General features: G+C 34.0%; 2 protein-coding genes across 2 annotated transcripts; both read right to left on the reverse strand.

Annotated features, from left to right (window-relative positions):
- Positions 1-6,315: 6,315 nt before the first annotated feature.
- On the reverse strand, positions 6,316-6,771 carry LOC150033789 (S-protein homolog 1-like). The gene has a single exon (XM_090317069.1). It carries the CDS (start codon positions 6,769-6,771, stop codon positions 6,316-6,318), a length of 456 nt encoding a protein of 151 aa, XP_090173195.1.
- A 17,937-nt stretch (positions 6,772-24,708) lies between these two features.
- On the reverse strand, positions 24,709-25,164 carry LOC150033790 (S-protein homolog 1-like). The gene has a single exon (XM_090317070.1). The coding sequence runs from the start codon at positions 25,162-25,164 to the stop codon at positions 24,709-24,711; it is 456 nt and encodes a 151-aa protein (XP_090173196.1).
- Between the last annotated feature and the right edge of the window lie 233 nt (positions 25,165-25,397).

The following is a 25,397-nucleotide window of genomic DNA, read 5'->3' on the forward strand; positions in this document are numbered from 1 at the left end:
TGAATGCAATTATGACCAACTGCATTTAATCTCAAAATTAATTTTAATAATTAAATTTAAAATTACATTAATATTAAATAATTTAATTTATTATTAAATCCAAACTAATAACAATCAATATGAATCTCTATTCATAATCTTGATATTAAAATCTTATTTAAATATTTTCTATTTTCTCTCTCTTTATGTTTAATTTATAATTAAACATTAAGTTAAATATATTGTACATATTTAACACTTTTCTCCAAAAACCGAATTCAAACACTTCCAATTCATTCGTCACACTATTCTAAGGTTTAGTCCGATATGACCTAGTAGGGGGACCTCATGGACCTACAGATCATGGGCTCCAACAATTCGAGATTCACCGGCTAAATTCTGTAACTCAATTAACTAACATTTTGCTAACTATCGAGTCATTCTACTAAAGTCTAGTAGTTGTACTTCCCTCACTATAGATATACCTCTGTCCACTCAATATAACCAGAATCCGTAAGTCAACCCTTCATAGGTTGTTTGTAATAACGGCTAGGTCAATAGTTGTTTTGCCCTTGAGATTACATCTGGCTTATTAAGTTCTACTAATCCTCTAATTAAGACTTAATTTGTGATCCAATCACTAAACCGAATCCCTCTCGAGCCAAGGAGAACATGGAGCCCCTTGTTTAAGTCATGGAGTTAACACTTAAGGGAACAACCTCTTTACTATCCCTAAAGACAAGAAGGAGTGAAATCTGTATTACACCCTATGTCACCGAATATCTACCCAATCATACCCCTGAAATTGGAGGCTTATTGAGTCGGCGCTGTTGAGCCAACCCTTACCCATGTAAATCTAAGGATAATCCTGAGTAAATAGGAGTTCATAGTTAGCTTAGGACTAAGGTCAAGTTACGTAGGTCATCGTTTTGAATTATTAAGTCTTAAATAGTAAACAACGTTATATAGTAAGAGTGACTTATTTCTTGGTCCGCTCTTTTACAAACTCTTTGCACTGAAGGCCCCCGATCGCATGTCTTACATGAACGATTCAGGATCACATCGTTTGTACTAAATATAAAGTGGGTTGCATCCTATGGTGTCCCCAAGATAAGGTACCCAACCTTATCCATATACTATAGGCCGTTTAGACTATTTACTCGATGTCGATCCACTTTTATGTCATTACATAAAGTCCAAGTATTCATGTAATAGCTGTAGTTTATTTGATTTAGGTTCTTTCTAGAATGAAATGAGCAATTCATACATTCAATAACAAATTTATTGAATAAAACCTCAATAACATCTTTATTAATAACATAAGAAGTTTATTGGTTACAAACCACAAATTTTAGGACATAAAATCGAACACATTGTTCAAGATGTGAACCATAGTCTCTACTGCATACCCCCAAAATGAGTTGGGCAATCAAGCATAACTCATCACATAACAACCATATCTAATGAGGTTCTATTTCTTCTTTTTGATACACCATTCTACTAAGATGTACCAGGTGCTGAGAGTTGGATTGAATTCCATGTTCTATCATGTAGTCCTGGAATTCTAAACCTATGTACTCTTTACCTCGATCAGATTAAAGTGTTTTAATTGTTTTACCTAATAGGTTTTCAACTTCAGCTTTATACTCTTTGAACTTTTCAAAGGCTTCAGACTTATATTCCATAATAAGTAACCATACATTGAATAATCATCTATGAAAGAGATGAAGTATTCGTACCCTCCTTTAGCCTTTACATTCATTAGACCTTAAAGATCCGAATGTATGAGTTTTAAAGGTTCTTTGGCTCTACAACTTTTTCCCCTAAAAGGTATTTTAGTCATTTTTCCATCGAGACAAGATTCACATTGACGTAATGAATCATCTTCTAACTTGCTTAAAAGTCCATTCTTTACCAATCTCAAGATTCTATCAAATTAACTAGACAAGGTGGATAAAATAAGGCCTATTGGGTATAAAAAAAAAGAAAAATAAAGAGAAGCAAATTAACTGTTTAAAAAAATGCATAAAATAATGTGTGTGTGTATGCATGGATAGAGGTGAACAGAACTACCTCCGCTGTATCTAGTTAGGGCCGTGCGGGAAAAGAGTGGATAGGTTCCTTGCAGTGGGGTATGAAAGCACGTTTGTTAGTTCTCTCTTGTTTGCATGTTTGGTAGGTCCAAGGTTGATAACCGAGCCAGAGTAGAGGAAAAATGGGACGAAAGCCTTATAAAACTTTTCTAGGCTGTGAAGCTTAACTAGCAAAACTTTAGGTTCACTTATGTATGAATAGATTAAGAATCATTCTTAAAATTGTGCTTCATTGATTGATTCTAATTCAATTTCGTTCTTGATTGCAAACTTTTTTCTTACTGACTGTTGAGACTAGAGTAACAACTTTGCAACTAAAGTTAACATGTCTTAATTTGTTTGACTATGTGCTTCTACCATCCTCGTGACGAGCATGAATTAAGTTGGAGGTGTTTGATAGCTCTAAAAAAGAGCTATTATTGCTAGCTTAATTTGAGCTCATTGCTGGATTTTATGTGTTTATTGCCCTATTTTACAGGTACCGAGCAATCAAAAGGTAGAACAAAGCATTTGGAGCTAAATGAGGTTAATTTAAGCAAATTCAAATTGATTTGAGCAATCGAGCTTCAAAGAGGCGAAAATGACTAAAAAGCCTCTGGACAGCATCACAATGCTCAAAATTTTCCTAAATCCTTTTGACGTCATAAGACAAAATGCTAGTGTTCAGGGCAGCGTTGCGATGCTGTCAACATCGTTACAATGCTCCGAATACTTTGATGGTAATCAGCCGCATGCATGCATTCCATCTTCGGCCAAGACGCAGGGCAACGTTGACGCTACGATTAATACTTTAAATTATTTTCTTTGGATTTAGGTCAAAAGATGCAGAAAATTCTTGGAGGCTAAAGGGATATGAACTTGGAGGTTATGGAGGCCGAGGAGTGGCTTTACTATCTTCTTTCCCTTTAATCTCTTAAGTATCATTAGGTTAGATTTTAGTATTATTTTGGATTGTAAACATGTATTGGCTTGAACTCTTAAATTTGTCTATGAATTTATGAGTTAATCTTCATCTAGTTTCTTAGATCAAGGATTCAATGTCAATTTCGTGAGTCATCTATTTTAATTGATTCTTGTAATTTAGGATTGTATTTTCTTTGATCCAGTTTAAATTCTGGAGCATGATTATTGATGTTGACTTTCACACTTTATCGTGCATGCTAATGATTCTTAGTGTTGTTAAGGTCCTAAGCAGCAATAGTAAATTAGACATTTGATGGCTATTCCTAAAATGTCTAATTGCTAGGTTCAAAGATAAAATTGGTTAATTGAATATGGATTTCCTGACAATTAAGCGACGTAATTGAATCCTAAATCATAATGCATGTGTTTTTATTTCTACATGGCCACTATCGAACCCATTGAGTTTAGAAACATGTTGATTAGTTAGGGTTTGACCTTTCCAACCTTAATAATTAGGGCGTTTGATTGATTTTGATTTAATTAGTTTTTGGTCTTTGTAGAAGCTAGTTAAATCGCAACAATTTGGTAGTTATGCATGCATAATTCGAATGCATAGTCGATTGGCAGAAAACGATGATTGAAATTACATTAAATGCCTAACTTGATCTGAGAACTAGATGAACCAATTACTCTTTACATTTATCCCTTGCAATTTATTTTCCTGCATGTTTTCAAATTAATCAAAACCCAAAACCCCGTTTTTACTATTTTTCCATAGTAAAATTTAACTTAAGAGGGAATCAATTCAATGCGTCCCTGTGGTTCGACCCCGGACTCACCATTATTGCTACGTTCTTCTAGTAATAGGAGTAGTTCGGGAGTTTAAACTTTCTTTTAATTTGTGGTTATTTTTGGGACTTAAACGACACTGAAAAGGGCTCGACAACAATATAAGGTCAAAGTATGTAGACGTGAAGTTTCTAGTTGTTAAAGAAAGAGTTCAAAATGGTCAAATTTTGATAGAACATATTGGAAAAAACTATATGGTGGTAGATCCATTGACTACAGGTTTACCACCTAAAGTTTTTCATGAGTATGTTACTCACATTGGTGTTAGTCACTTTTTTTATTCCATGGTTTAGTAGGAGTTTGTTATTAAGGATGTTTTTTTGACAATATTTTGTTTATTTTCTATATAGAATAAACTTGACGGTTTATGTTTAATTATCTAAACTTGTTTATCAGGCATGCAATTTAGCAAATGCAGTTTAACATAAAGTTTTTAGGAATGATCTAACTAAGGAATTTTGACCAGTTGGAAACAGGCATGACATAGATCACTTTGCATGTAGTTTCCATGCTATCTATCCATACTTGATCTATGTCATTGAATGTATTAGAATTGGTGATCGAGGAAGGTTTAGTTACAAGGATAGTGACGAAAGTAGCCTTGATACCATGCTAATACAGGAGATGGAGTAGATTGAACTAAAGGGGAATTCTATTGTTGAAATAACCTATTTATGCGCGCTTAAGATTTATGTGATTTAATTACATTAGGTACACAAATATAGCTCAAGTCTTGTTAAACGCATTTAAATAATGATACGTATAATTAAAGTATGGGCTATGTATGTGGATTAATATTTTACCATATTGGGGTTATTTTATTAGATTTGATCCTATTACATAATCTTATTAATTAAGACCCTAGATTTCTAATTGAGTACAAACTTAATGAGTAGAAGCTCATTCTTAGTTAACTAGGGTTCTATGGGAACCCTAATTGAACTAGTATATAAAGAGATCTTAGAGCGATGGTCCCCAATATATCAAAATAATAAAGCACTCTATCTTTCTTGACTCCCATCTAAAGAGAGTGATTTGGAGTTTTGGTTAAGACTATAGTTATCTTAAAGCCATCATCATCTTGAAGCTATCATTAATGGAATTCGGTATGTTATTTATGAGAGGCAGGAGTAAAAAACCTCTAACTCTAAAGATGATAGTATAATATACATTTATTATTATTATTATTTTTAAATATGAGGGATAGGGAATCACCTCTTACTCTAAGGTTAAAAGTATAACATATATATGTGTATAAAATATGTTACTTAAATTTGATTATGATCTAAATGCTAAACGTTAGTTTTAGTTTCAAACATGATTGCATATTCGAAGCTAAAATATTTGACTATTTTTATTAGTGTTACTAGGTAAATAGTTTCATTTCACAATAATTACATTTCAGTTTTTTTCTTAGAAAAACATTTAAGTTAGATTTGCTGAAAGTTTTTATTTCTTTAAATATTATTTAACATGTTTGTTAAAAATACAAACAAATTTCAAACACAATGTGCTTGCGTCCGTCTGCAACCAACTTTAGTTATCTTTTCTTTATAATAATAATAATTTTTAATTATTTTTACTTCTCTCTTTTCTTTTATTTTATTTTCAAAATAAATATAATACGAAAGAAAAGATAAATAAATTATGAGAAACAATGTTATTAATTTTTTTCTTATTTAAGAAATAGTTAGCAAAAAGAGAGAGAGATAGAGAAACATTATTGATCATGTTATTCTTTTATAATTTCTTATTTCCTAATTCTAAGTTACTGAACAAGTTATCTGACGAACTTGGTGGAGCAAACAAGCTCCATGCTAATTGAGCTATATTCATTTTATTTGTGTATTTTAAAAGTGAATATTTTTATTCATATAGAATGTGAGAAAGATTCGAATAGAGGTTACATGAAAGTGAGCCAATTTATAGCAATATGAGAAGTGGGATAGTTAAGTATATTCTTGTTGGTTCTAATTATTTGATTAACAAGTTAACTTCCCCTTCATCAAAATTGAAGAAATGTTTCCAAAACTACATACAAGAATATAATTTATGGTCAAAATTGACATTAATAAAATTACTTTTAGCGTATAACAAATGGAATGAACATATATAAGAAGATTTTGAGAATAAATTGTCAAACAGATGAGTGTATTTATTTTAGACAGATTTTATCAAAAGTGTTTAAATGAATATGGTTTGTTGAAAAACATTTCTTTTTCAAAATTAATCAAAATAGAAGCTTGTATCAGAGTAAAAAGTTAAGTATGAAATTAAATTTACGATGCGAAGTTGTTGAACCTATCTACCTAACAGATGAAAGATTTGGATGGACGTTTATGTTATGGTCATTCATTGGCCCATATCATAAAATGACTTGAATATATATATGTGTATATATATATATATATATAAAGACGGGAATCGTATCTGAATGTATGATATTTCTTATATTAACATTTTAGTAGTTGAAAATGTACATATGTAGCACTCAAGCAACTTTGTTCCATTGGTGTACAAGTTCATCAACATTAGTAGGATTGTTTCTCAAGTAAATCCCATCATCTTTAGCAATCCAAAAGCAATTTTTGTCAAAGCACCTAGTAGCGAGCCAAGGATGAGTTTTTTCAACCCAAAAAGATTCAAACGATACGTTAAAATTTGGCTTTGCCAGATAGCACCAAAACAACGTTGTTCCAAGAAAGTTGACCTTAAAAGTCCATTGAAATTCTTCTCCTTTGGCAACCAAATTATGGCTTCCCAAATCATCATCTTTGGACTTACAATGAACCAATAGGGTTTCATTGTTTAAGCCATTTACCACATGAATGTGCCACGTTGGGAGTGGTAGTGGAACTGTCGTACACAGCTGGATCGATGCTGCAGCCACCAACACAACTAAAAGAACCAATGCCAAATGCTTCTTTTCTTCATAGATTGTTCCCATTTTGCTTCGGATTGAACTTTTTATAATTCAGAGTATTTTTGTTTTGTATACAATGCACTCCTATGGTTTCTATTTATATGTGTTCGGTTTTCAATTGATGCATGAATGGTCACATTTGTATTTGTAATAACTTTCTTTGAATGGAGAAAAAGTAGTAATAAATACTACGTAACCAAACACATTCAATTTTTTTAGGATAATAAAACGGAAGTAAATAATTAATGATGTACCATGAATCCATAAAATTTATTTATATTTGTACTATATGTATTAACCCATTTGGAAAAAAACCAATCAAAATTAGCAAAATAATCTAATGCACCGTAAGTGACATTTATTTTTCAATAATGTTTCGTTGAGGTAGGGCAATATGATGATCAGGTGCCCCTTCAATGAAATAAGACATTCACAACCAATATACAAAAAAACTCCTTGTTACTGTAACTATTAGTCACCATTGTTCAGCCAAAAATTGTTAAACTTACTTAACATTTTCTTGTAAGTGTATCCTCTCATATGCTATCTGGCGATCTCCTGGCACAATGGTGGCCTTCGGTATTTATAGAGCTGAAGGTGATTGAAGTTTTTCTCTCTAATGATTGCAATGATGGGCAGTCATTAAATCTCCTACTCTGATGCACCGTTAATGGTCACCAAAAGTTGAGTGTACCTTCCATGCGGCTTGTCAACTAAATTCGGATTCGACCGTCATCAGCTTTTCGTCCGATCATGATTTATTATGTTGTCACCTTGATGCGCAGTCTTTATGCGGCCATCTTCTTAAGCAACTTCTCACGATCACATGACTTTACGATCACAATCCTTCAAGCGCGCGGGCGCCTAATTCCTTGCGCCAACGCATTTTTCCTGCACAAAATAAGTAAATTAACTACTTTTATGCGATGGGCGCATGTGATCGCAATTTTCTCAGTTTAACATTTTTGGACATGATTTTGTTTATTTTTACTGTCATATTCTCTCATTGTTTTACTTATTTGTGCTGTAATAACGTGATTTCTACCCGTTATCAGTTTGCACCTTCCCATCAGCACCTCGTTTCCTCTTTTAGATCCATTTACAACATATAGGTTTTACCACATCAGGTTGATCTACAAGATCGCAAACTGAGTTAAAGTACATTGAATCCATCTCGAGATCCATGGCTTTAACCCATTCATCTCTATCAACATCCTCTATTCCTTCTTGTAAGACAACAGATCCTCAACTTCGCAATCAGCTACCATAGCTAGGGTTTCAGTTAAACCCATATAGTGAATAGGTAGGTTCGCAACCTTCCCACTACGTCGAGGTTACCTTAGCACTTGAGGTTGATTTGACCTACTAGATGAACCTACATAAAAAACTCTCGTTGAGTTAGTAGGCTCTTCGACAACTCTTGTTGAAGTTTCAGTAGTTTCTTTGGAAAGTTCATTCAACAAGATTTTACTTCTAGGACTGTGCTCACTTATATGATCCTCCTTAAGAAAAGTAGTCTTCGTCGATATAAAACACTTTGTTCTCTTAAGGATAATAAAAGTAACCCCCTCGTGTCTCTTTGGGGTAGCTTACATATAGGCACAACCTCGAACACGGTTTCAATTTCTTAATATTAGCCTCAAGCACATGTGCTGGGCAACCTCATATGTGGAAGTAACGTAAACTAGCTTTACGACCATTCCACAACTCCAATGGTGTTCTGGCAACATTCTTGAAGGAAACGCAGTTTAGAATATAAGCTGCAGTCTCTATTGCAAAACCCCAAAACGAGTCAGGTAAGGAAGCGTAACTTATCATCGACCAAACCATGTCCAATAGGGTTCGATTTCTCCTCTCTGATACACCATTCTGCTAAGGTGTACCAGGTGCTGAGATTTGGGAAACAATTCCATGTTCTATCAAATAGTTCTAGAACTCGAAATTCAAAAACTCTCCACCTTGATCAGATTGAAGTGTTTTATTTTTTTACTTAATGCATTTTCAATATCAACATTGAACTATTTGAACTTTTGAAAGGACTCAGACTTGTGTTGCATTAAATAAACATACCCATACCTCGATTAATCATTAGTATAAGTGATGAAGTATTCTTAGCCTCTTCTAGCTCGCACATTCACCGGACCACAAAGGTCTTAATACACTAACTCTAGAGGCTCTTTGACCTATCACCTTTACCAGAAAAAAGGTCTCTTAGTCATTTTGCCTTTAAGGCATGATTCACACACAGGTAAAAGATTTTCTTCTAACTCGATTAGAAATCCATTATTCACCAACCTCTCAATCCTATTTAGAATAATGTGCCCTAATCGTAGGTGCCAAAGTTGGGCATTTTCTTTAGGAGAAACTTTAAGTCGTTTATTTTGAGTTATGATAGTTTTAATTATGTCTATGTAATGGAGGGAATTTGTTACTAACAATCTTAGCATATACAAATTATTTTCTAGTTGAGTTGAACATATATCAACACCCTTTTTTCATAATAAACACTCTATTAACAAAAAAATTAAGTGTATATTTACATTCGAGAAAAGACTATACAAAATTAAGTTCCTTTTTAACTAGGGCACTACGTAAACATCATTCAAAATGATAAACCTATTATGTAAAGTCAATTGGAGTCCTCTCACTGCCACAACTGAGACGATGTGTCCAGTTCCAACTTGCATTGTCATCTCACCAGCATAAAGTTGCAACTAGGAACTAATTCCCTAGAATGAAAAACAAACATGATTAGTGGTCCCTAAGTCAATAATTCATGTAGAATCATCATTCACCACTAAACAAGTCTCCAAAACCAGTAAATCATATTTACCTTGTTTCACCTTCTTCTTCTCAGCCAAATAACGAGGGCAGTTTTGCTTTTAGTGCTCGTCCTGGTTGCAGTGGAAACACTTTTCCTTGTCAACCCGCATTGGTTGCCTACCATGTGGAGCGATAGGTTGTGGGTTAACAGGCGCCTTCCCCTTATGACCCTTCTTCTTCTTCCACTTGCTCATTCTGGAAGAAGAAGGTGAAGACTTAGTTCCAGAGGCCGAATCTTTATAGAACTTTTTGAAAGATGATGCAACATTGGCCTCACCAACCTTATTTTCCTTGCTTTTCAGCAAAGATTGACATGCCTACAACTCATTGAGTAGAGTTGTAAGGTTGTAATCAACCCGGTTCATAACAACATTTCTTCTGAAGTGAAGGAAGCTTTCTGGTAATGACCCCAGAATAATGCTAACTTGTCTGGCCTCATCGATGCTCGACCCGTTCATATCTGCCACGTTGAAGTGGACCATCATGTTTAGAATATGTTCACGAACAGATGTTCCCTTCTTCATTTTAGAGTTGAAGATGAACTTAAGAGCGTCGGCCAGAGTTGTACGAATAGTTGTCTGAACATTCCCCTCATGGACTTCATGATCTCACGTGCAGTGATCATGGGCTCATACTTCCTGGCCAAAACATCGTTAAAGCTGGCCAAAATACATGCTCAGGCCTTTTTGTTCGCCAGTGCCCAATGCTCGTGTGCCTCTCAAACATTTCAAGCAGCATTGGGAGGTGGAATAGGAGGACACTCCTCCATAAAGACAAACAATAAGTCTTCGATGATAAGTATCATGTTAATTGTATTCTTCTAACTAGCATAATTCTCGCTAGTCAGTTTATCGACGGCTAAAAGTGAAAGAGTAGCGGTAGCCATTGTATTGTTCAAAAAATTGAACAAACTTAATGAGTCTACTTGCATTACCACTTTTAACACCAAATAAGTTTAAGCAAAATAGTTCTATTCTACCCTAAGTGACATCTATTTTGCAAGGATGCTCCAATGAGACAGAACAAAAGTCACCATAGGGTGATCAAAGGTCCCTTCACTGGAATGAGACAACCTCCACCATTAGACAGAAACAACAATTTGTAACTGAATCTAACAGTCACCATTGTTCGGTCAAGAATTTATTAACATCCTTAACAATTATGTCTGAGTGTAAGCCCTCATTTAAGACCCTAGAGTCCCGCTCTAATGCACCCACCATAGGGAAAAAGTAGATTAGGATAAGAGACTAAAAGAACCCTATCCATTTCTAGAGATCAAATAAAGAGTTGTGCAAATACAACCATCTTTTAGGGAGACACTCTCGGGGTGTCTCGAGGAAATGTGCGAAAACTTTATCCATAAGAGAGACCAAGGGATATGTTGTCACACGTCCCGCTCCCACTTACTTTGAACATTCTCACCATTCATCTTCGTATTGACCTACCCAAACGCCATTCTTTAGGGGGACAGTCCCAGGGTGCCTCGAGGCCGAGGATAGAACTCACGGTGTGAACTTTTTCGGGAGAAACGTGTAGAGGTAAAGTGAAGTATCATATACCCCAATTACCTCCCATTGAATGTTCTACCTAGAGATTCATTAACTTAGAAAATATGACTACTAATTTTAACTAAGTGGTTGTTTAATTTGCTAAAAAACAACACTTTCTTTTTACGATTAAACAAGTTTGATTCAAGTCTTATTAAACACTTTAACAGACTATCATCAAATTTGCATGCATGCAACAAATATATCTAATTCACCTTTCCAAGTAGGTTCCCAGGTAGGGGTGCGACGTTTCCATCGACTTAAGTACCCCAGCCTAGGCAGAACCAACTTTAGCCAAAAGGTCGCTTATAGATAGATTTGGTACATATTTAATCTTTTGTTAGTCAATTTAATCCTATTAAACCGAATTAAAATATTAAACTTAGGTTTCTAATCTCATTAGAATGGAGAGACCTGTTATCTCTTGTTCTGTCATTGGTTTCTCTGGTTCGATGAGTTTTTATAGAGAAGAAAATTCCTCTCAATTCTCTTCTTCTTCCCACCAAATTTAAGTGCAACCCCACACCTCTGCATGATTTTCATCACTGAGAATAACGAGGAAGACCCTATAATGGTGTCCGGTTGCAGTGTTCGTGAGATTGGAAGAAGACGATGCGAATTGGAGAGGAACGAGAAGAATTGGTCTTCAAGGTTATGTGATTCCCTTTATATCTTTCTTCTCTATCTGATTAATACAGTAGATAGCATCTTTAAGTTAATATTGTTTATTGTTTCCGTCTCTCTATATTTTTCTATTCTGTAAAACAAAGTCTAGAGGTCAATGCATTCAATTTATTTCCGCTGTGGGGAATATCAATTCCTTCAATAAAAAAATCTCAACTACCAAACAATCAATTTCTTTGAATTTACTCTGAGTTGATAAAAAACCAATTTGAAAATAACTCATATATAGGTGCCCCCATTGTTTGCCGATCGATATTTCTATTCTTTTTTCCCCCATATGTCTAATCCTTATGCAAATTTCGTAAACAACCAAATATAACCAAACACTTCAAGTTAAAATATAAAAATCCTACAAAAAGTTTACAAAAAGTTTAAAAAATCTCAAAATCAGAATATGCCGCATGCATCAAATTTAGCAAAATGATGAAATTAAAGAGATCGGATTTCGCAACGGAAGCATTTGTGTGAGAACTTACATCCCACAATTGGATTTTTACATAAACAAATTCAGTATACTAAAATAGAATATAAACATATAATATAACATGCCTTTTGGAAAAAGATTAGAATCATTCTTACCTTTGTAGATTCCCAAGTTTCAACGAATGACTCCTCCAATGATCTTGATCATGAACGATTTCTTCAACAATCTTGAACACTACCACGAGAGTAACCTCATTATTCTCTAGGTGGTATCCAACTATTGGGAGAGGGAGAGGAGAAAATGGTTTTGGAGAGTAGAGAGGATTCTATTTGTGGCTTAGGGAAAATTTTTCACTAACACTTCTATGTTGTGTATTGTCGTGTCTGTCTCAATGTCTCCCAAAGGGTCAAGCCTTTTTCCTAATCCTTTTCCTATTCATTTTTATACAATTAATTAATTAAATAACACTTATTTAATTAATTAGCACAATAAAATAACAATTATTTAACTTAATTTGCATATGAATTAAATAACTAATATAATTTAATGTATAAATATCTAATTATCCTAAACATCCTATGTATATGTGTAGTACATCTTTTTTAATTAATTCTTTGTGAATCTAATTCACTTGAGTTAATTTTCAATCAATGTGAATTATAGATCATATCAATAATCAATTATATATCAATCACATTAATATCTTCTAGTGAGCTAACAAGGGGACCTGGTGGACCTGTAGATTAGAAGCTCCAATGATATGAGATTGATTGGTTAAACTCATTAACCAAGTTAATCAATAATCGTTAAATGTGACATTCCACTACAGACCCACAACTTTACTCTTCTCACTACAAATATATTTCTATGTCCAACAATATAGACTAATAATAACAAGTTAGTCCTTCACAAGTGTTCATAACGCACAATTTATTAGATTTAGGGTTATTAAGACAAAATAGACAAACAACAAAAACAATAATGTTTGTTGAATTAACATTTATAACTCTTTATGGATGACAGTCAATTAATAACATTTACTATATACAAGTTTTAGGGCATAACACCTAACAAACTCCCACTTGAACTAAAATTATAGTCAATGGGTTATACATGATATCAGAATCCAAAAGACGGGATTATTGTAAATAAATACAATAAACTAAGGCATCCATATACCCATTACACATCTCCCATTTGTCCTAGATTATACAACGTACATGTCTCGTAGACCAATACTCTCCAGTTGACCCTTAAACACTTTAGTCGAGAGAGAGCCTTTGTAGAAAGATCAGCAATGACTACTTTCCTACTATTGTCACATTATAAGGTGATGGGCAAGACCATATTTAGAACCGCTTCCAAGTCGCTTAGGAACTTCCTGAGTCAAATTGCTTCCGTTGCTACTTCACAAGAAGCTACATACTCAGTTTCCATTGTGGAATATGCAATACATCCTTGCTTCATACTATGCCACACTACAGCTCCCCCGTTCAGTGTAAACACTGAATCTGACGTTGATTTCCTAGAATCCTTGTTAGTTTAGAAATCAAGATTGGTGTATCTTGTAAGGATCAAATCCTTTGCTCCATATACCAACGTATAGTCCCTTGAGGATGTTCTTAACCGCAGTCTAGTTGTCTAACCATGGATTGGACTGGTACCTACTAACTATTCTCATTGCATAACAAATATCTAACCTAGTGCAGAGCATAACATACATTAAGCTGCCCACAGCTAAGGCATATGGTACATGTCATATCCTCAACTTCTTAAGGTATCTTAGGATATTATTCCTTAGACAACTGAACCAAGTGCTTGAATGGTAATAAACCTTTTGTAAAGTTCTGTATCGAATATCAAGTCAACATTTTGTCGATATAAGTTGCTTGAGACAGAGCCAACGTGTTCTTCTTACAATCTATAATGATTTGGATCCCAAGTAAATACTGCGCCTCACCTAAATCTTTCATTTAAAATTGGGCTACAAATCTAATGTCAGTGAGGTACCTTACATCATTCACAATGAGTAGGATATCATCCACATAAAGTACTAGAAAAGCTACTTTATCGTTGATAATTTTCTTATAGATACAAGGTTCATCAATATTTTGATCAAAACAAAAATATTTTTTCACTGTATCAAATCTAATGTTCCAAGATTTGGATGCCTGTTTCAACCCATAAATGGATCGATTCAGCTTGCAAACTTTATGCTCCTATCCTCAGGTTATGAACCCCTTGGCCTGAGACATAAAGATGTTTTCTTCAAAATTGCAATTCAGAAAAATAGTCTTGACATACATTTGCCATATTTCATAGTCATAATATGCATTGACAAGAGAATTCTTATAGACTTAAGCATAGCAATAGAGGAAAAAATTTCCTCATAGTCAAAACTTGCCCTCTGGGTATAACCCTGTGCTACAAGTCTAGCTTGAAATGTTTGTACCTTTCTGGCTACATCTCTCTTTCTTTTATAGATCTATTTGCACCCTATGGATTTTACCCCTTTAAGTGGATCTACAAGATCCCATACTGAATTGGAGTACATAAACTTCATTTCAAGGTCTATGGCTTTGATCCATTAGTCCTTGTTTACATCATTCATTGCCTGTTTATAGGACAACAAGTCTCCAACACCATCATTTGGCATGACAACATGAGTTTCAATTAAACCCAAGTACCAGTCAGGTTATATCACAACCTTCCCACTGCGTCAAGGCACTCTCACTGATTGAGAAGGACGAGACGGACCTAAAGTGTTGGCTTCTTCATTAACTCTTGATGAAGGACCAGCTGCAACAACAACCCTTGTTGATTCATCAGTAGCTTCACTTAATAATATTTTGCTTCATGGTTTATGATCTAGCATGTCGTCTTCTTAAAAAAATGTAGCGTTTTTCGATACAAACACTTTATCTTCTTGAGTATCATAAAACAGACCACATTTCATTTCCTTAGGATAAACAACAAATTGGTATAATCTTGAACAAGGTTCCAACTTTTTTGAATTTGTCACTAACACATGTGTAGGACAACCCCAATTTTTGAAGTAACGTAAACTCGGTTTACGTCCCCTCCATAACTCGAAAGGTGTTTCAAAAACACTCTTTAAGGGAACATTGTGCTGGAACGAACACATGTGTAGCGGAAGAATTTAACGGATTTAAAGTACTCTAATTAGGTCAATTTCAAAAAATAAACATGCAATTAAGTTAAGAACAAAGGGAAAGAAAATATACAACCTTTGTAGTATCAAATCTTCTCCAAATCACCTCCAATCTCTTCACGAATGGTCCATAGATCACCACGAGATTCTTCCTGACTATTCTCTAGCTTTAGAACATGATGGTGATCAGGTGAGTGACTAATTTCGAGAGAAAATAGGTTAAGATTATCAAATAATCTCATAAAAGTCCACTTGGCCAAAAGAGCTAATATTCATAAAACACATTTTTTTTATGGGCCATATCATGCAAAACATGCAACTTTGAGTTTGATGAGAATTTGACACTAAAAAAGTCCACAAATTCAAAGTGGGATTAGTGGGGCAAATGTCTTCAATTGAAAACAACACTTAGCAATTTGATAACTGGCATAAATGCCAGTTATTATAAGCCTTTTATTTAGAATTATGAGGGCTAATAAGTAAAAAATGCGGTGATAATACTTAGAATTTGCGAAAAATTTTGTTTTGCGTCGATTAGCACCTAAATCCTCACTGACCCCAATATTATGCGTTACTCCGTGCCAAAGTGTTATTTTTGTAGCTATCGCAGAAATCAAACGCATGCATTGGAAATAAGCAATCGCAGACAAACGCATTCGTTGAAGCTAGGCGACTGCAAAGACAAACGCATGCGCTGAAAGTTGGATCGCATGCATCCATCATATGAAAGTTGCAGTGATCAAGTAAATGTGGTAATAACTTGGAGATTGCGGCCACGAAGTGATAGCCATAATAGAGGATCGCAAGATGGGTAGAACGCATTGATACTTCAGCTGAATCAAGCTGGACGCATACTTTGAGAGTATCAACAAGATAAGACGATGTGACAATGCCCATACCACGACAAAAATAACAGTGAGCCATAATGCAATCATGATAGCTGTCGGCCTTTAAACTCTATAAATAGCCCTTTGGACTTTCATTTCAAGACATCCGAACTTCTGCCTCAAGGTAAAGGTTTGCGATCAGAGATGAATGCTTGAGTAAGATTTTCAGTGAGAATTCTTCACCTCCACAAACGAGACCAAGTGACGACCGGAGCTTTCGTCGGAGATAGAGCTCGAGAGAGACATATCCACAATTCATCCATGGCATCACCGACAGTTTTGACATAGAGTCCTTCATTTCTCTTTTATCCTCTGTATTGTATTACATTTTAGCTTAAGATATTAAGACATTTTGTAATCAATGCATCTCTTGATTCCTTCAATGCCATCTTCTTCATCATCTCTATCTTTATCATCATTTACCTTCATCGTTTATTTATCAAAGGCAATCACATACTTAATCGTGTAGCCTAGAGATAGGACGCATGTAGCAACCCACCGAGAGGTGTGCGTTGTGCGAGTATAGTGAGTTAATCCTCTTTTCCTGGTGAAAGGCTGTAACAACGCTTGTCTATGGGTTATTGCATTGCTTGTCTATAAGTTAAATAGCCGCGTCTAACTGCCTGAGAAAGTAAGAGATGGAACGCACTAAAGCAAAGTATGCATTGTTCTTAGAGATAGGCATAATTTTATGCTCGACGCAACCATGTACTGTCGAGATATAGTCATGTGGCTGACCCCCGAGAGGTGTGCGATGCGTTAGTGTGACGAGTTGGGATTACTCGAGCGATTTAAGATAATAAATATTATCATGCGTTAATGGTTGTTATGTATCTACCTATTCTCATCGCAAGTCTCATATTGTTCAATCTGTTTAGTTAGGAGTAGTAGTGTGTAAATCCATTAAATTTTTTTTATTCATCGCCTCAAACGCATTGCTTCACAAGCATTATTGAGTAACAAGTCCCTATGTTCGACCTCGGATTACCCGAGAAACTTGCGTTTGCGTTATACTTGGTGCGAGCATAAGAAAACTTGTGATAGGAACGCGTGGTCATTGCATACTAGGTTAACACATTTTCATTCCAACGCATGACCTCTGACGCATGGGCGTAAACGCATAGAATAAGCCATGTCTAACACATGATTGCGTGCACCACCCCATCACTAATTTTCCTTCCAACACAATGTAAATGTTTGAATTTCCCACTCAAAATTGTTGGATCTTTTCACTAACTAAGTCAAAGGTCAAAATTTGACTCTTAAAGTCCAAAGTCAACAATTTTGACTTTTTGACTTTCGAAGTCAAAAGTAGACATTTTGACTTTTATTGCATTTTTACCTAGTCAACAATTTTAACTTTTGATTCAATTTTGGCCTAGTCAACTATTTTGACTTTGAATGCAATTGTGACAAATTGCATTTAATTTCAAAATTAATTTTAATAATTAATTTTAAATTTATATTAATATTAAATAATTAATTAAACAATTTGATTAATTTAATTTAATATTAAATCCAACACTAATAACAGTCAATATGAATCTCTATTCATAATCTTGATATTTAAATCTTATTTAAATATTTCCTATTTTCTCTCTCTTTCTGTTTAATTTACAATTAAATATTAGGTTAAATATACCGTACATATTTAACATTTTCCACCAAAAATCGAATTCAAACACTTCCAATTTGTTCGTCACACTATTCTAAGGTTTAGTCCGATATGACCTAGTAGGGGGACCTCATGGACCTACAGATCATGGGCTCCAACAATTCGAGATTCACCGGCTAAATTCTTTAACTCAATTAACTGACATTTGCTAACTACCGAGTCATTCTACTAAAGCCTAGTAGTTGCACTTCCCTCACTATAGATATACTTCTGTCCACTCAATATAACCAGAATCCGTAAGTCAACCCTTCATAGGTTGTTTGTAATAACGGCTAAGTCAATAGTTGTTTTACCCTTGAGATTACATCTGGCTTCTTAAGTTCTACTGGTCCTCTAATTAAGACTTGATTTGTGATCCAATCACTAAATCGAATCCCTCTCGAGCCAAGGAGAACATGGAGCCCCTTGTTCAAGTCCTGGAGTTGGCACTTAAGGGAACGACCTCTTTACTATCCCTAAAGGCAATAAGGAGTGAAGTCCGTATTACACCCTATGTCACCAGATATCTACCCAATTATACCCTTGAAATGGGAGGCTTATTGAGTCGGCGCTATTGAGCCAACCCTTACCCATGCAAATCTAAGGATAATCCTGAGTAAATAGGACTGCATAGTTAGCTCAAGACTAAGGTCAAGTTACGTAGGTCATCGTTTTGAAATATTAAGTCTTAAATAGTAAACAACGTTATACAATAAGAGTTACTTATTTCTTAGTCCGATCTTTTACAAACTCTTTGCATTAGATGCCCCCGCTTGCATGTCATTACATGAACGATTCAGGATCACATCGTTTGTACTAAATATAAAGTGGGTCGCATCCGATGGTGTCCTCAAGATAAGGTACCTAGCCTTATTCATATACTATAGACCGTTTAGACTGTTTACTCAAATTTGATCCACTTTTATGTCATTACATAAGGTCTAAGTATTCATGTAATAGCCATAGATCTTAGTTTATTTGATTTAGGTTCTTTCTAGAATGAAATGAGCAATTCATACATTCATAACAACTTTATTAAATAAAACCTCAGTAACATCTTTATTAATAATATAATAAGTTTATTGTTTACAAACCATGAATTTTAGGACATAAGAACGTACACATTGTTCAAGATGTGAACTACAGTCTCTACTGCATACCCCCAAAATGAGTTGGGCAATCGAGCATAACTCATCATATAACTAACCATATCAAATTAGGTTCTATTTCTTCTTTCTGATACAACATTCTACTAAGATGTACCAGGTGCTGAGAGCTGGATTGAATTCCATGTTCTATCATGTAGTCCTGGAATTCTAAATCTATGTACTCTTCACCTCGATCAGATTTAAGTGTTTTAATTGTTTTACCTAATAGGTTTTCAACTTCAGCTTTATACTCTTTGAACTTTTCAAAGGCTTTAGACTTATGTTCCATAATAAGTAACCATACATTGAATAATCATCTATGAAAGAGATGAAGTATTCGTACCCTCCTTTAGCCTTTACATTCATTAGACCTTAAAAATCCGAATGTATGAGTTTTAAAGGTTCTTTGGCTCTACAACTTTTTCCCCTAAAAGGTATTTTAGTCATTTTTCCATCGAGACAAGATTCACATGGAGGTAATGAATCATCTTCTAACTTGCTTAAAAGTCCATTCTTTACCAATCTCAAGATTCTATCAAGATTTATGTGGTGTAATCTCAAATGCTAGACTCACAAGACTCCGATTGAAGCTAGCCTTCCTTCTTTTTTATGCCCTTGGTAGTATTTTTCTTTTCCTTCCTTAATTTTCATTTTTGTTATTTTTGTAGTTTTTTGTTTCTTTTCTTTTGGTTTTTGCTAACTTCTTTTTTGTTTTGTAGGTTTGTTTTTCTTTTATTTTTCATTCTTTGGTAGGTCTCTCTGAAGCTTCAACAGAAAAGCCAATGCGAAGAGAAGAAGCCCAACCACCACCATCCCGTGTGCATCGTGTTTTTAGAGGAGGTTTTCTATTCCCTTGCTCTTTTCATTTTTGAGCTATACTTAAGATACATTAGGGAGAATGTATCATTTTAATATTGGTGGTGGAGTACCTGTTGGGTAGCTTTAATTTTAGCTTGGGGTCCTTGAGCTCTGTGCTTGGACTATGCTTTGGGTGGTTTGGTTTTCTTGTTTGCTCTGTTGCTCTGTTGTTATGATGAGTAGTTTATAACGCACTCCTTCTGTGATAGAATTTGCATGAAAGAACATTAAGAAAGCATGATCATGGTTTTTAGCCGATTTTTAAATTTTTCTTGTCTCCCATACATCTTTAAGTAATTGTTTTGCAAAATTAAAGTCTTGCATGCTTGGGTTATTTGGTTTGTATTTCTGTTGTCTCCATGAAACGTCCACCTTTGACTTATGAGTAATCACACTTGTTGTAGAGAAAAACTAGACAAGGTGGATAAAATAAGGCCTATTGGGTATAAAAAAAAGAAAAATAAAGAGAAGCAAATTAACTGTTTAAAAAAATGCATAAAATAATGTGTGTGTGTGTGTGCATGGATAGAGGTGAACAGAACTACCTCCGCTATGTCTAGTTAGGGCCTTGCGGGAAAAGAGTGGATAGGTTCCTTACAGTGGGGTATGAAAGCACGTTTGGTAGTTCCCTCTTGTTTGCAAGTTTGGTAGGTCCAAGATTGATAACCGAGCCAGAGTAGATGAAAAATGGGATGAAAGCCTTATAAAACTTTTCTAGGCCGTGAAGCTTAACTAGCAAAACTTTAGGTTCACTTATGTATGAATAGATTAAGAATCATTCTTAAAATTGTGCTTCATTGATTGATTCTAATTGAATTTCGTTCTTGATTGCAAACTTTATTCTTACTGACTGTTGAGACTAGAGTTACAACTTTGCAACTAGAGCTAACATGTCTTAATTTGTTTGACTGTGTGCTTCTACAATCCTCATGATGAGCATGAATTAAGTTTGAGGTGTTTGATAGCTCTAAAAAAGAGCTATTTTATGTGTTTATTGCCCTATTTTACAGGTACCGAGCAATCAAAAGGTAGAACCAAGCATTTGGAGCTAAACGGGGTTAATTTAAGCAAATTCAAATTGATTTGAACAACCGAGCTTCAAAGAGGCAAAAATTACTAAAAAGCCTTTAGACAGCATCGCAACGCTCAACATTTGCCTAAATTCTTCTGACCATAAGGCAAAATGCCAGTGTTCAGGGCAGCGTTGCGATGCTGTCAACACCGTTACAATGCTCTGAATACTTTGATGGTAATCAGCCGCATGCATGCATTCCATCTTCAGCCCAGATGCAGGGCAACGTTGACGCAGCGATTAATACTTTAAATTATTTTCTTTGGTTTTAGGTCAAAAGATGCAGAAACTTCTTGGAGGCTAAAGGGATATGAACTTGGAGGTTATGGAGGCCGAGGAGTGGCTTTACTATCTTCTTTCCCTTTAATCTCTTAAGTATCATTAGGTTAGATTTTAGTATTATTTTGGATTGTAAACATGTATTGGCTTGAACTCTTAAATTTGTCTATGAATTTATGAGTTAATCTGCATCTAGTTTCTTAGATCAAGGATTCAATGTCAATTTCGTGAGTCATCTGTTTTAATCGATTGTTGTAATTTAGAATTGTGTTTTCTTTGATTCGGTTTAAATTCTGGAGCATGATTATTGATGTTGACTTTCACACTTTATCATGCATGCTAATGATTCTTAGTCTTGTTAAGGTACTAAGTAGCAATAGTAAATTAGACATTTGATGGCTATTCCTAAAATGTCTAATTGCTAGGTTCAAAGATAAAATTGGTTAATTGAATATGGATTTCCTGAAAACTTTAAGCGACGTAATTGAATCCTAAATCATAATGCATGGTTTTTATTTCTACATGGCCACTATCGAACCCATTGAATTTAGAAACATGTAGATTAGTTAGGGTTTGACCTTTCCAACCTTAATAATTAGGGCGTTTGATTGATTTTGATTTAATTAGTTTTCGGCCTTTGTAGAAGCTAGTTAAATCGCAACAATTTGGTAGTTATGCATGCATAATTCGAACGCATAGTCGATGGGCAGAAAACGATGATTGAAATTACATTAAATGCCTAACTTTATCTGAGAACCAGATGAACCAATTACTGTTTACATTTATCCCTTGCAATTTATTTTCCTGCATGTTTTCAAATTAATCAAAACCTAAAACCCTGTTTTTACTATTTTTCCACAGTAAAATTTAACTTAAGAGGGAATCAATTCTATGCGTCCCTGTGGTTCGACCCCAGACTCACCATTATTGCTTCGTTTTTGTAGTAACAGGAGTAGTTCGGGAGTTTAAACTTTTTTTTAATTTGTGGTTCTTTTTGGGACTTAAACGACACTGAAAAGGGCTCAACAACAATATAATGTCAAAGTATGTAGACGTGAAGTTTCTAGTTGTTAAAGAAAGAGTTCAAAATGGTCAAATTTTGATAGAACATATTGGAAAAAAACTATATGGTGGTAGGTCCATTGACTATAGGTTTACCACCTAAAGTTTTTCATGAGTATGTTACTCACATTGGTGTTAGTCACTTTTTGTATTCCATGGTTTAGTGGGAGTTTGTTATTAAGGATGTTTTTTTGACAATATTTTGTTTATTTTCTATATAGAATAAAGTTGATGGTTTATGTTCGATTATCTAAACTTGTTTATCATGCATGCAGTTTAGCAAATGTGGTTTAACATAAAGTTTTTAGGAATGATCTCACTAAGGAATTTGGATCAGTTGGAAACAGGCATGACATAGATCACTTTGCATGTAGTTTCCATGCTATCTATCCATACTTGATCTATGTCATTGAATGTATTAGAATTGGTGATCGAGGAAGGTTTAGTTACAACGGTAGTGATGAAAGCAACCTTGATACCAAGCTAATACAGGAGATGGAGTAGATTGAACTAAAGGGAAATTCTTTTATTGAAATAACCTATTTATGCGCGCTTAAGGTTTATGTGATTTAATTACATTAGGTACACAGGCATAGCTCAAGTCATGTTAAACGCATTTAAATAATAATACGTATAATTAAAGTATGAGCTATGTATGTGGATTAATATTTTATCATATTGGGGTTATTTTATTAGATTTGACCCTATTATGTGATCTAATTAATTAAGACCCTAGATTCCTAATTGAATATGAACTTAATGAGTGGAAGCTCATTCATAGTTAACTAGGGTTTAATGGGAATCCCAATTGAACTAGTATATAAAGAGACCTTAGAGCGATGGTCCCCAATATACCAAAATAATAAAGCACTCTATCTTTCTTGACTCCTATCTAAAGAGAGTGATTTGGAGTTTTGGTTAAGACTATAATCATCTTAAAGTCATCATCATCTTGAAGCTATCATCAATGGAATTCGGTATGTTATTTATGAGAGGCAGGAGTATCAAACCTCTAACTCTAAAGATGATAGTATAATATACATTTATTATTATTATTATTTTAAATATGAGGGATAGGGAATCACACCTCTTACTCTAAGGTTGAAAGTATAACATATATATGTGTGGATATAAAATATGTTACTTAAATTTGATTATGATCTAAATGCTAAACATTAGTTTTAGTTTCAAACATGATAGCATATTCGAAGCTAAAATATTTGACTATTTTTATTAGTGTTACTAGGTAACTAGTTTCATTTCACAATAATTACATTTCAGTTTTTTTCTTAGAAAAACATTTAAGTTAGATTTGCTGAAAGTTTTTATTTCTTTAAATATTATTTAACATGTTTGTTAAAAATACAAACAAATTTCAAACACAATGTGTTTGCGTCCGTCTGCAACCAACTTTAGTTATCTTTTCTTTATAATAATAATAATTTTTAATAATTTTTACTTCTTTCTTTTCTTTTTTTTGTTCAAATAAATATATTAAGAAATAAAAGATAAATAAATTATGAGAAACAATGTTATTAATTTTTTTCTTATTTAAGAAATAGTTAGCAAAAAAGAGAGAGAGACATTATTGATCATTTTATTCCTTTATAATTTCTTATTTTCTAATTCTAAGTTACTGAACAAGTTATCTGACGAACTTGGTGGAACAAACAAGCTCTATGCTAATTGAGCTATATTCATTTTATTTGTTTATTTTAAAAGTGAATATTTTTATTCATATGGAATGTGAGAAAGATTCAAATAGAGGTTACATGAAAGTGAGCCAATTTATAGCAATATGAGAAGCGGGATAGTTAAGTATATTCTTGTTGTTCTAATTATTTGATTAACAAGTTAACTTCCCGTTCATCAAAATTTAAGAAATGTTTCCAAAACTACATACAAGAATATAATTTATGGTCAAAATTGACATTAATAAAATTACTTTTAGTGTATAACAAATGGAATGAACATATATAAGAAGATTTTGAGAACAAATTATCAAACAGATGAGTGTATTTATTTTAGACAGATTTTATCAAAAGTGTTTAAATGAATATGGTTTGTTGAAAAATATTTTTTTTCTAAATTAACCAAAATAGAAGCTTGTATCACAGTAAAAAGTTAGTATGAAATTAAATTTAGGATGCGAAGTTGTTGAACCTATCTACCTAACAGATAAAAGATTTGGATGGACGTTTATGTTATGGTCATTCATTGGCCCATATCATAAAATGACTTGAATATATATATGTGTATATATATATATATATAAAGACGGGAATCATATCTGAATGTGTGATATTTCTTATATTAACTTTTTAGTAGTTGAAAATGTACATATGTAGCACTCAAGCAACTTTGTTCCATTGGTGTACAAGTTCATCAACATTAGTAGGATTGTTTCTCAAGTAAATCCCATCATCTTTAGCAATCCAAAAGCAATTTTTGTCAAAGCACTTAGAAGCGAGCCAAGGATGAGTTTTTTCAACCAAAAAAGATTCAAACGATACGTTAAAATTTGGCTTTGCCAGATAGCACCAAAACAACGTTGTTCCAAGAAAGTTGACCTTAAAAGTCCATTGAAATTCTTCTCCTTTGGCAACCAAATTATGGCTTCCCAAATCATCATCTTTGGACTTACAATGAACCAATAGGGTTTCATTGTTTAAGCCATTTACCACATGAATGTGCCATGTTGGGAGTGGTAGTGGAACTGCCGTACATAGCTGGATCGATGCTGCAGCCACCAACACAACTAAAAGAACCAATGCCAAATGCTTCTTTTCTTCATAGATTGTTCCCATTTTTCTTCGAATTGAACTTTTTATAATTGAGAGTATTTTTGTTTTATATACCATGCACTCCTATGGTTTCTATTTATGTGTTAGGTTTTGAACTGATGCATGAATGGTCACATTTGTGTTTGTAATAACTTTCTTTAAATGGAGAAAAAGTAGTAATAAATACTACGTAACCACACACATTCAATTTTTTAGGATAATAAAACGGAAGTAAATAATTAATGATGTACCATGAA

The sequence above is a fragment of the Benincasa hispida genome, chromosome 9 (assembly GCF_027475165.1).
Source record: "Benincasa hispida cultivar pf3 chromosome 9, pf3_genome.v1.1, whole genome shotgun sequence".
Classification (NCBI taxonomy): domain Eukaryota; kingdom Viridiplantae; phylum Streptophyta; class Magnoliopsida; order Cucurbitales; family Cucurbitaceae; genus Benincasa; species Benincasa hispida.